At 38.1% G+C, this 12,963-nt stretch overlaps 1 protein-coding gene across 3 annotated transcripts; it reads left to right on the plus strand.

Annotated features, from left to right (window-relative positions):
• Positions 1 to 403: 403 nt before the first annotated feature.
• Positions 404 to 10,113, plus strand: LOC124041304 (ventral anterior homeobox 1). 3 transcript variants are annotated; one of them, XM_046358747.1, is made up of 4 exons: positions 404 to 1,350; positions 1,460 to 1,710; positions 3,945 to 4,132; positions 7,975 to 10,113. In XM_046358747.1, the coding sequence occupies exons 2-4, from the start codon at positions 1,497 to 1,499 to the stop codon at positions 8,512 to 8,514; spliced, it is 942 nt and encodes a 313-aa protein (XP_046214703.1). In that variant the 5' UTR covers positions 404 to 1,350; positions 1,460 to 1,496; the 3' UTR covers positions 8,515 to 10,113. The 3 variants fall into 3 exon arrangements, with proteins under 3 accessions (XP_046214703.1, XP_046214705.1, XP_046214702.1); XM_046358749.1 differs by having other exon boundaries at positions 404 to 1,323; XM_046358746.1 differs by having other exon boundaries at positions 404 to 1,710.
• Positions 10,114 to 12,963: the final 2,850 nt, after the last annotated feature.

Raw genomic sequence — 12,963 nt, forward strand, 5'->3', positions numbered from 1 at the left:
ACACTCACAGAATTGTTTGTTAATAGTCCAATTAGATAATTGCCATCTTTCACTCCTTTTCCTCTCTGTTTCCCATAAAGGAATGAATGGTGTTCAGGGAGGGGGGCAGCTTGAAGAGGGCTTCTGGCCCCACAAGGTGACGAGAAGGGCCGGAGAATGTTCCTTGCACAAGGCCATTGGTTTGAATTGAGTCATTGTAGCCTAATCAATGGTCTTATTGGATTACTGGCAACTGCTGTTCCCTGAGATATTGTTGCTCTGACAATGAAAATAGCTAAAAGTTGGTGGGTGGGTAGCGGGGTGGAAGGAGAGTGCTGGAGAGGGGGGCCGTTCCAGGGGTGTTAGTGTAGGCACTAATGACAAGTTTTGTCCCATTTTTGTGTTTTTCAGATCGTGCAGGTTAAGATTGTATTAGTGCAACAGACTGCTTCTGTGGTGCATATATATGAATGGTGGGGACGCAGCGTTAATGACAAGGACCCGTGGGCTACTCTACGTGTTGTTGTTGTTTGTCGTGCTGAGTGACGTGGGTCAACACAGGAAACTTGAACACAGTTCCTGTGAAGCAGAGCCGGGTGATTTTTGTGAATCATCTGTCGTGGCCAGTACAAATTCCAATTGGGGTGGATTCACTTTATTCTGTATCCTCTGTCTCTCCGCCTCTCCTTTATTCTCTCTATCTCAGTCTCTCTCGTTCTCTTCGTTCTCTCTTGTTCTCTCTCATCTCGCTCTCACTTTCTCTCTCTCTATCTCTCTCTTTCTCTATCCCTCTCTCCCTCCCACTCGCCTGGGATAGCACTATAGCGGTGAGAGCTGTATGTTGCAGAGGGACGGTCATTGGCGAAAGACACAGTAAATGCGATTAAAGTTAGCCATCGTGGCCAGACAACCAACACTGGAGAAACGCTGAAAATGGCTGGCCATGTTTCTGGGATCGAAGAATGAAGTGCCTGGGAACTTTTCTGGAAGTGTCGTACCTCTGTGATTGTGTCTGTGTGCTCAGGAAGGCTTTTTTTGCAAAGTGAGACCAATCATTTTTCTTGATTCCCTGGCTGACAGAGAGGGACGGAGCGAGCAAACCCCTCCATTAGGACCTGATATATTTCCCAAACAATTTAGTGTATTCATGAGGCTACGCAAATGTGGAGGCAGCAAAATGACCGTAATCAATTGAAACAGTGAGTGTGCGTCGGTCCATGGCTCTGATTATTTGGAGATCATCTATCAGCCTGATGTGTATGTAACAAGGCTGTTGAGTTTCAGTGATAAGTCCATGATCATTGGGCGAGTGAGTTGGACAACGATAATCGGGTACCTTGGCAGGTGAGGCAAGCGCTCCCCGAACATTAGGTAGGTGACTCTCTGGTCTAAAAGGTGCTGTTTTAAAACAAAGCCACACAGCTGAGACAACACAACGTGCACTACTCTCTGTAATCACTGTTTTCTTCACCTGACAAAGGGAAAAAAGAAAGAAACATTGAAGAGGATAAGTTAGTATGGAGGTCAGATACAACCAAGAGCCTGAACCAGGGATGGGGCTGAAGAACGGCATAAAGGATGGGAACGACGGCAAGGATTCCCAGGGAAACCTTTCCAAAACCTTCCTAAAGGATCAGCAGGAGTCCTTCTCGCCATCTGGGACGGTGGAAAGCTGTGAGAAAAACCGGGGGACGGGGGACCCGGACTACTGCAGGAGAATACTTGTCCGAGGTGAGAGGATTTCCACTCATGTTTACTCCTGTTGCAGTGTATGGACTCTGTTTGTTCATTTGCTTTATTTTATATGTATCCACAGGATGAAATCAGATAGTTTGCTATGTGAAATATGCTGAATTGCCAGACGGATGTTTTGGATATGGGATTCTGGTATTGGCTTTGTGTAGACTCAAGAAGGATAGAAATAGCTTTTGGTTTTTACAGACATACTGCTCCATTGTTCAAAACCAAATGCTTCGTTTTTATACAGTATGTACAGTATATTTGAGGTATTGGATCGCTAAAATTTCCTAACCATTAGAATCATTAAACTTATTTATTTGACTTTATATATTTGACACAAAGAAGCATATTTCTCCCGAGCGCTATTTGGTTTATTTTGTTGTTTTTATCACTCGTTCATTTTCAGAAAAAGCACAGGAAATTAGGCACTATCAGTTAACAATGCGCTATAGTCCCTTTTGCAGCTTCCGGGGCGTTCTCGGGTGAGAGTGCAACATTATGCCAAAGAAGAAAAAAATAAAAAAACACACACCCCCACTCACTCTTTTCTGTCTCGTGGTAGTTTTAGTCATTGTAAAAGTGTTTTGGGATTTTTTTTTGTGAAACCATTTTGAATTCAAAGTAAATACAAACATTTTTTTTTGCACTTTTGTAAAAATGTACTATCTGCACATTTTTATGATTTTTGAATGTTACGAATTTTACCCCTGTGATGTACTCCTATCAAAATGGTTTGCGTTCACAACAATTTTGTTTCTTCCAAAATTGAATTATACAGCACACTTCTAGAATCATAGAGCACATTTATTTAAGATATTAAGTACTGTACATTTGGTTTTAAAATGAAGGATGAATTTCATGCTACTCTATATTATCTCTCTCCATGAAAATACTATTTCATTTGAAAGCAACATTCATAGAAGTTTCAAATCATAAGATACACAGGTTTTCACTATCTTATCGTATTCTGACACAGATGATGAATAAGTAATAATAATGGACGTAAAATGCATTTGCTTACATCAACTTGTTCTAAATAAGATAAGGTATTTCATATGCAGTTAATACAAATAAATTAGTTAATTGTTATGTTGTTTTAGTACTCTTTCTGAGTGTCGTCTGGCCTCAGGGCTAAATTGTAGCAGAATAAGCACACATCATTTATTTGATCTGTTTAACACAGTTGGTCAAACATGGAGACTGTTTGAAAACATGAATATATCCTTGCTGATTGTTATGGAAATAATTTAGCAACGAAATGACAACTAAATTCAAACATAAATGTTTATACTTTCAGGTTATCTTTGGCTGCTTTTAGATGATGGGAGAAATAATCACAATTTAAAAAGTAATAGTTAATTTTAGTTAATTGAGTAAATTCTTAAGAAAAAACATTTTCCTTATTTTTATTCCTCATTTCTCTATTTTTATTAAGTCATTAAAAGCTCATACAGTTATACAATTAATATCACGTTATCTAAAGGTATATCCTTGAATTATTTTCTGTTTACATGACAAAAGTACAACTTTTTAATTACACACTACATTTTGATTGTAGAAAACTATAGGGAAAACACCTATTTTGAGGTTAGTTTACTATTTAGGAGAGAGTACTGATTGAGATGCTAAAATATGATCATCTAGACTAGAGTATTGATGCAATTAAATGGGTTGACCAAAGGAAATGATCACAATGAAATAAAAAAAATGTATCAATGTATTTTGTATTTGTATTATAATTTTGATCAACTTTCTTCTGTAAACGGTGCTTTTTCAAAAATTTTTCATTGTTATTTTTGACTGCTTTTAATGTGGTTGAGATTATCCCCTAGTATTTTTTGAAAGTACACTAGTTGGTTTGGAAAATGTCAGTGTGTTAATTTTAGTTATGCATATTACTGTGGTTGATGTTGTGCATTTGATGCATTCATATAAATTATGTACCATATTCATGTGCATACTTGGATGGTTCATTTTTAAATTTTGCAAACATGAAATCATCCTCGATATCTTCATATAGCTTTATTCTATGCACTGCAACAAGACTTAAGTCTTTCATTGACGGTAATCGGTCATTTCATGGACAACAGAAGGCCTACACACATTACTAAAAATGATGAATGGTCATTCTGATGTTGTGATAATGATGAGCCAAGAGTGTTTCTACATTTTGAATATAGTTATCATTGACAAATCTTCAATGGCCACTTGTTCTTTTTTTGTAGATGCAAAAGGGTCTATCCGAGAGATCATTCTGCCAAAGGGACTGGATTTGGACCGTCCCAAACGAACCCGGACCTCTTTCACCGCAGAGCAACTCTATCGTCTGGAGATGGAGTTCCAGAGGTGCCAGTATGTGGTTGGGAGGGAACGAACAGAACTGGCCCGCCAGCTAAATCTATCTGAAACGCAGGTAAATTCAAGCAACACTATACATGTACCTATTTCACTCTGGCCATCAGTAAATAAATACCAAATCCACATTCTGTGTTATCATAGATATGTTATGGGTCATTCCACGAATAGAGTGCCTTTTGGGTAGTGTAATTTTGTAAAATAATAACTGTTTCTATTTCACTCCATTTTAACATTCTGTAATAAAGAGCACTTGTTCAACTTCATAGAAAAATATGTTTTCCCATGTCAAGAGGTTAAGTAAAATAATAAAGGACCATAAGTGTCAATTAAAGTAATAGGGTTGACCGTAACAGGGTTGACCGTAACAAAGTTGACGATTTCATCTTAAATCAGCTGTAACTCCCCTTGAGACAGAGGAAATGGAAGCTTGTTGTGTACAACAGGGAGGGGCAATTGAATGCAAGCTTTCCAAAAAATTGGGCTAGCCTATCGATCTAGTGTAACATGTTATGCTCGTTATACTCAGTTTTCTACAACAAAACCCCAGCCAATGGCCAAAAGGAGTAGAACCAGCTCACCTACTTTTACAATATGATTTGACTATTAGATGTTCAATGTTAGATGTTTAATATTAAACACTAAATCACAGTAAATAAATAATCATCTTCAGAAATTACTTTTCAAAGCAACAAAAGAACTAGGGCTTTACAAGGATGGTGAAAACTTGGTGAAATCTTGGGGTTAAGGGGCGACAGGTAGCCGAGTGGTTAGAGTGTTGGACTAGTAACCGGAAGGTTGCCAAATCTAATCCCCGAGCTGACAAGGTAAAAATCTGTCGTTCTTCTCCTGAACAAGGCAGTTAACCACTGTTCCTAGGCCGTCATTAAAAATAATAATTTGTTCTTAACTGACTTGCCTAGTTAAATTAAATATGAACAAATTAAGTGAGTTACAATCTTCCTAGAAGTCGGACAAACATGAAAACACTACTATTGGAGTATTTAGTGGTTAATCAAAATGTACACAGATAATCTCACATGGACATAAAGGGCACTCTATTCGTGGAACGACCCTTATGTATTTCAACATCTTATCTCAAATGTGAAAAATAGAGTGTATGATTACACACACTTATCTCACTTATGCAATGTTTTCTATATTGTCATCATACTTCTGTAAGCATATCCTATTCCAATACAATCTTTACAAGTTTTACTATAACCCTGGCATTTTCTATTTAGCTGACTGATTAGTTAAAGATCATTTAGAAAAAGGCTGCATCACTGATCATATAGCTCTAGCAATAGTATTAAGTTAAGTGATGATCCTATACAAAACTCAAATCAAATCAAATCTCTTTCATTTAGCCTAGTGAACTATGCATCTCATATCACTTGCTATCCCAACAAATTCTATAGCCTTGTTAGCCTAAATTGTTGCATAAAGGAGGCTCATTTTCAGTGCAGAAACAGTATGTCTCTAGTCCACAGGCCTTAAAAAAAGAAAAAAGTGCTTAGCTGTGGGGTCAGGAAAAGGTCACACTGCGCCTACTGTGGGTGAACTGTATTTGCACTTGTCTGCTCGTTCTCGAAGAGATACCAAGCTTAGTCACCCTCCAATGTATAATTTTCACTTCAGGGAAATTTGCTCTCTGCTTCAGAGAGCTTAGTCCAAAATATTTGTAGCACAATTTTATTTCCTAGTTTATCTTGCAAGCTGGCTAATGGCATAGTCAGCCACATTTACCTTATGTTTATTACGTACATCATGAACGTTTCAGTGGGCCTAAACAAGCTTGACTTTGGACAGAGGTCAGACTGGAGCATTATGCAAAGTTATTTTCTGAGTCACAGAATAGACATGTGTTTCTGTCACACATTTCTGATCATTACAAGAGATATTCATATTGATCTCGGGGAATTTATACTTGAGTGTATACATACATACATACATACATACATACATACATACATACATACATACATACATACATACATACATACATACATACATACATACATACATACATACATACATACATACATACATACATACATACATACATACATACATACATACATACATACATACATACATACATACATACATACATACATACATACATACATACATACATACATACATACATGCATACATACATGCATACATTTTACAATGATAAATACATGTTTTCCTGACCAATACATTTGGACCAATACATTTGATGCTTTTATTTTGTATTCAGCTACAGTATTCATGTAGTTTACCATGTCAGCACACAATGAATTCAGAATTCTTTGGTGTTTTTTAGAATAGAATAATGGTGCTTTAGACTTCACACAGCCCTTAGGTCCCCATTCATAGGGAGGACAATAGGCTTGAATTTCTTAATGTATTTTCACGTGCAACATTAAATGTTGCACGCCGCCATGCTCCTTGATTGCATTAAATCTTCAAATGTCTCCTTCATTCGTTGATGAAGTGGTCTCTAATGATGGCATCATGAAATTAACATTTTGTTCCAATGCACTCTTGGGGTGTTACATTAAGAAACGACAGCCATATGCTGAAGTGTGCACACCTAATCATCTTTGTTTGGGTTGCTGGCTTCAGAGCCCCTTGTTGGACCTTGTTGAAAATGTATCCTCTCAGATAAAATATGTTCACCAATAATTGAGGATATTCTTATAACATGAGGGAATATGGTCATAATGTAATTCCTTACTTCCAGAGTGTAAAATAGATTTGCGATTGACCAACTAACCTTGAGAATTACTGAGTTGTTTATCTACAACAACTACATGGAGGAAAACATGCTATTCAGATGTGATTGAAGTAGCTGCAGTTTGAGGTACTGTAGCTGGAGGCTCATTGATTGAGACACATTCACTCTAATTATGGTCCGTATGAAAGCAATCAGGTTTAATTGCCACAGACTTGATAGAGGTGGGGAAATATATGAAGAAAACTGCAACAAAAAAAATACAAACTCCAATTATCCTTTTTGGAAAAGGAATAGAATATATAAAATAGAAATATATGAAATGCAAATGGGAAAAGAGAGGTCTATTTTCATTGTTGAATGACTATCAAACATGTGCAATGCAAATGCAGTAACATTACTTCATTAGCGTCAAAATGGCCTCTTCACAAACACGTTTTTTTCTTTATCCACATGAATAGGAATACAATAGCCATGTTTATCTGTATGCACACTTTAATTTGTTATACTCATATCCTTGTTACAGTATACTTCAGCCACACGTACATATATACTCATTACTATCTGACCCTGCTTTTGTTACTTTCATGTCTTTGAGTTCAAAAATTATTTTACATTTTCATAAAATGCCTAAGGTCATGGAAATACATTTGATTAATTTCTAACTACTTGATCTTACAGTCTGCATTTCACTAGAAGAAAAATCTGTTCTAAAGTAATTTATGCCTCCCGTTACAGAAGGTTTTGTTCAAGTTTAGACCACAAACAGTACTGTATTGTATATGTGTGACTCTGATAACATCCATTAATGTGACATTGATATGTAAATATTTACAAGGCATTATGGTTTTGATTTAATCCGTATTTCTGTAAATTAGCTGTGTAGAAGGTGTAGAAGCTGGGCCCCTGATCGTGCTACCAATGCTACCAATGTTATTACTATCACAATTCAATTCATGTGGACATCAAAGTGACCTATACTGAGATCACAAGGGAATTAGTAATTATTTACAACAATCCAAATTATTCAGTCATTTTCTGCAAACATTGGTGTTGCAATAAATGCCTACAGATATTAGAAAATAATCCATATTAACCAAAGTATATTAATTTGGCTTTTGTAAATAGACCCTGTTGCTGAAGGTCTCTACTGCTTTTTTTGTCCTCCCCTCAAGGTTAAAGTTTGGTTCCAGAACCGACGCACAAAACAGAAAAAGGACCAGGGCAAAGATTCAGAGCTGCGCTCGGTGGTGTCGGAGACGGCGGCCACCTGCAGTGTATTGAGACTTCTGGAGCAGGGCCGGCTCCTCACGCCACCAGGCCTGCCGGGGCTCCTGCAGCACTGTGGCAACGGCTCCCTTGGTGCCGCCCTGCGAGGACCCTCCATGGGCATGGCCAGCAACGGAAGCAGCAGCAGCAGCAGTGGTGCCAGCTCAGGGACGGCCGGCGGCAGTCCCCCTCTACCTATAGTGACGAGCTCAGGGACGGTGGCAGGCCTCCAGAGCTCCCCGTCAGCTCACGGCCTGTTCAGCTTCCCCATGCCCTCTCTGCTTGGCAGCGTGGCCACCCGCATGTCCTCCAACCCGCTCTCCATGGCCGGCTCCCTGGCCGGGAACCTGCAGGAACTGTCTGCCCGCTATCTGAGCTCTTCTGCTTTTGAACCTTACTCACGGACCAATGGCAAGGAGAGTGTGGACAAACACGTTTTGGAATGATGTTTTTCAAAGGATTTGGATTTGTTTTGTTGTTCTCCTTGTTTTTTATTGTCTTGGTTTAGTTTGTTTGTTTCACCCTCTTCTGTCCTGTTTGTGTTGTGGTTGTTGTTCATGTAAATCCAACTGAACATCTGATGCCTCTCAGAGGGAGGAAAGCAAAAACATACACATGTATACATTTTCATTCTTACTTATGCACTAAATTAAAATTGAATCTCCAAGTTCTGAATTTCAATACAAATGATCAGAGAAACAAATATCCATGAGAGTACCAAGGAACAGCATTTTATTTCTTAGCCACATTTTCTCACATGTATTTCTCTGCAATAGTAATCCCCCAAAAAGCACAGAAAATGAGTCTGTTTATGTTTGGGTAACACATCACAAATGTTTAGCTACTGGTAATTGACACATGACATAAAAAGCTTTTGAGTGGTTGGGTGTAACATGATGGTACCTTTTTTGATTTTGTGTTTTATTATTTGCTTGTTTTGGGTAGACTTGTGTCACAGTGTGTAGACTTAGAGTTATCAAGCACTACAGCTTGTGCAATTCAGGTGATAGACTGTCAGTTCAGGACGGCCTGGTGAACTTGGAGTTAATTTGGCCCTTTGTCAAATATGACATTTCTGTTTACGGAAAATATCGCAGGTCTCTTTTTACATTTGCAGATACTCATGAGGAACACAGGTATTTAACATGCAAATGCCATTTACATATGCAGTTTTCCAATATTAAGCTACAATAACAGTCTTTTATACCAGTTTGTATTTGTTTTTATTTTTGGCCCAAAACAAACTAAAGAAAAATGTTGTCATACAGTATGATAGTTCAATGGTTCTGTGTTAGTTGTTTTCTAGATGGTTCTGTGAGGGTTTTCCCAATATGATTTTTAACACAGTCTAAATTTGTGACTTTCATGTCTTAAAGATGCAGTATTCCACTTTTTCGTCTGTGATTTGAATAATATTAGAGTGGTAGTCCAGATTTACATGTACAGGTAAGAGTTGGAGTAAAGCTTGGAAATGTGGGGTGGGGAAAAGAGAATGGGTTCTGGGAATGCTTTTGAACTTCAGAATGCTGCTTGCATAGTTGGATATACAGAATTGAGCTTGATGCGACAGGATTGAAAATGGTGCAGAAGGTTTGCAATCTTTAATTGAGACAACAACTTTTCTCATGTGAAATGTTTTAAGACCAGTCACCATGGCGGAAGGTTTGGAGGGAAATGAGCATGAGGTGACTGAGTGAAATCACTGTAGTATAAAAGATAAGAAAGAAAATGAGAATTGTACCTAAAATTGTTATTTTATTGTAAATTATTCACGTCTGTAATTAATTGATGATTAGTATATCTGCAAAATAATGAATGAATGAATGTAAAAGAGGGGGGGTGATAAATCAATCAAAGCTCTTTGGTGCTGTTGTTGTGAAATATCTTGAACTTTGTGAAATGTGTGGCACGAGTGTGGATATATATTATATATATATATATATATATATATGGCTACCAAAAAAAGCCATGTGTGTTTCAATTTCTTTCATGGATTCGTCTTGATGATAATCCAGTTATGATAAAAAGGCCATGTTGTACCTTCATTGACAATGGGTTTGAATAGCAGTTTATTTCATATTTTGTTGGTATTCAAATGGGGTGTAATGCCCTATGCAGAGACCTTCTTATGTATTATTTTGGGTTGCAATGCTACTTATTGTAGCCTATTCAGAGGATGGTGAACTCACACAGCGCTATAACGGAAATGCTGACACAAGGGGAAGGACATTTTAGTTATGGAATTAGTCCCCCTAAGCTGGTAACCAGGATTGTGTTCAACAGTAGCATACGTGTTTTGGGGGAGGGTTTTTGTTTGCTACCTTAACCCTAATCCAAACCCTAACCACTCACTCATGGGAAAATGTACAGTATAGTGAGCTGCAGATGGAATTGCTATAAACAAATTGTGTGAAGACAGTTTAATAAATAATGATAGGAGCATAGAAGAATAAATGTCATATGTTATACATTTTACCCTTTAATTAATAGAAAAAAAAGTGCACTTCAAAAAGTGCAACTCTCTCAAAATGTTGTTTTCACAGTGTGTTCTCGAATATTACCACTAAAGTCAAAGGACTTTGAAAAGATGTTCGTAAGTTAACTGGATAAAGATCATTATAACATAGAGGGGAGGAAGTGAGAGTACATAGTCTTAGGGCTCCCGAGTGGCACAGTGGTCCAAGGCACTGCATCTCAGTGCAAGAGGCGTCACTACAATCCCTGGTTTGAATCCAGGCTGTATCACACCCGGCCAGGATTGGGTGTCCCATAGGGCGGCACACAATTGGCCAAGCGTTGTCCGGGGTAGGCCGTCATTGTAAATAAGAATTTGGCTTTCCTAGTTAAATAAATGGTAAACAAAAAATAAAATAAAAATATGCATAAATATAACAAAAAATGTGACCAATCACAAATTCAAAAATGTGATTGAGGGAATGAATATGGTCTATATATGGTCTGACTCACTTCTATAAACTTTCGGAACTAGATGGGGTTAGTTGGAAGATTACAATTGTTAAAAGTGTTATAGATCTGTCAAAATGAACACTGAAAAAACGTTGCCTGGAAGCCAAGCAATGCAGTGAAAAGGGCCTTTGCAGTCTCTGTCTTCAAAAACCCTTGGAGGACTTTTCATTAGTACTGTTTTCTATGGAATAGGAAAAAAAATCCCACTCCGGCCTATGAAAAGAATTTAAAAAGAGTTTAACCATTCAAAATGCAAAAAAATGTCATACAAGGGGGACTGTCTCTTTAAAAAGCAGTTGCAGTGATCTTAAGTTACATTTTTAGACAAAGTTCCATTCTGTCCATCCCTCTCTCTTCTGTGGGTGAATGAAGTGATGCTTCAATGGCATTGGAAACTGAGGGTCTTTTGTCGATCAGCAGTATGAGCATAGGCAGTGAATCTTACCTTCCCCACTGTGTCTTGGGAATCTCCCTGGAGAAAAAAACACAAAAAACGTCTCTTAAAAAAGGAGTTGCAGTGGTCAAATCCATGAAAGTCTGGGGACGAATGTGATTATTGTTGTTATCAAGGTAGTATATGGTTTCCAAACAAATAAGCAAATAGCCCACCATCTGGCTAAATGGCATAATACCCCTGGAATGGCTACTGCTCTACCATACTACATGTGTACCAAATTGTACGACCATGTGTCAAACAGCTTTCTGTTTATTTGAGTCAATGATTATTTCATAAAAATAATATTTTTTTCAAATGTATTAGAGTTAGCTTATATCAGCCAAGGTCATTAAGTTGTACCTGGTACATTGGCTGTCAATTATTGTCACATATTAAAAAATTCTATAGCCCTCTTTTGCCACAGCAACAATTGAAATATGGACCAGTACAAAGCGCTTGCACACAAAGTACATGGCCATTCAACCAGTGATTCATATATAAAGAGGGGAGTAATCCAATATGGCTTAAATTATGGTTCCATGTTGGACATTTATTTCCCTATGTGAGGATGGAATTTGATAAAAAGGATTCATCTTTTTTTACTTTGATACCTAACTTTGAACTAGTAAAATGAACATTTTAGTCATGTGTTACCGTGAAACATATGCTACAAGGAAACCTGATGATACGAGAACAGTCTGTGTCCATTTAAATATTTGATCTCAGAGTGCTGATGCTGCACCTCCTATTACATTTGGGGTACCATGGAAACACAACACCCTGTTCAGATTTAACATCCCATATACATTTATAAAAATGTTCAGCGCATGTTTGCCTTGGGTCTTAAGTAACATTTTAAGATGCAGTTCCATTCCATCAATCCCTCTCCCTGCTGTGGGTGAATGAAGTGATGCTTCAGTGGCATTGGAAACTGAGGGCCTTTTGTCTACCAGCAGTATGAACGCAGGCAGAGAATCTTACCTTTTCCACTGTGTCTTGGGACTCTCCCTGGAGAAAAAAACGGTCACATTTATGCCCCCACCCCTACACCCACCCATTATCTCTCTTCTCCTGCAGTCCAATTAGACAGAAGGCCGGGAGATTTTGTAAGTAGGGGGGTCAGGGAGCCGGTGGAGTTGTTGGGGGGAGTGTCATAGCTTGAGACCACCAACACATTTCTCCCATCACATGACCTGTCTTTAAGCTAAGGCCTTGGGAGGAAAGAAAAGCTGCATCCAGTCTGTTTTTGTTCTTTTTGTTCACCTCTTTCCTCTTTCTGTTTGTACATATGTATGGGGATTAGAAAGTAAACAGGTCTCATCAAAGCGCCAACTCTCTCATGCCACATAAGACCAGGGAGAACTAGTGACCTCAGTTCCTGAAGTGCGACAAATCTAGAGGATTTCCTAGTCCTTCCCAGAATGTTAAGTGACCCGCCTACCTTGGACAGGCTGGTAACCTCACTAAATAATTCATCCAATTATGCGCAATC

Source organism: Oncorhynchus gorbuscha, linkage group LG08 (genome assembly GCF_021184085.1).
Source record: "Oncorhynchus gorbuscha isolate QuinsamMale2020 ecotype Even-year linkage group LG08, OgorEven_v1.0, whole genome shotgun sequence".
Taxonomy (NCBI): domain Eukaryota; kingdom Metazoa; phylum Chordata; class Actinopteri; order Salmoniformes; family Salmonidae; genus Oncorhynchus; species Oncorhynchus gorbuscha.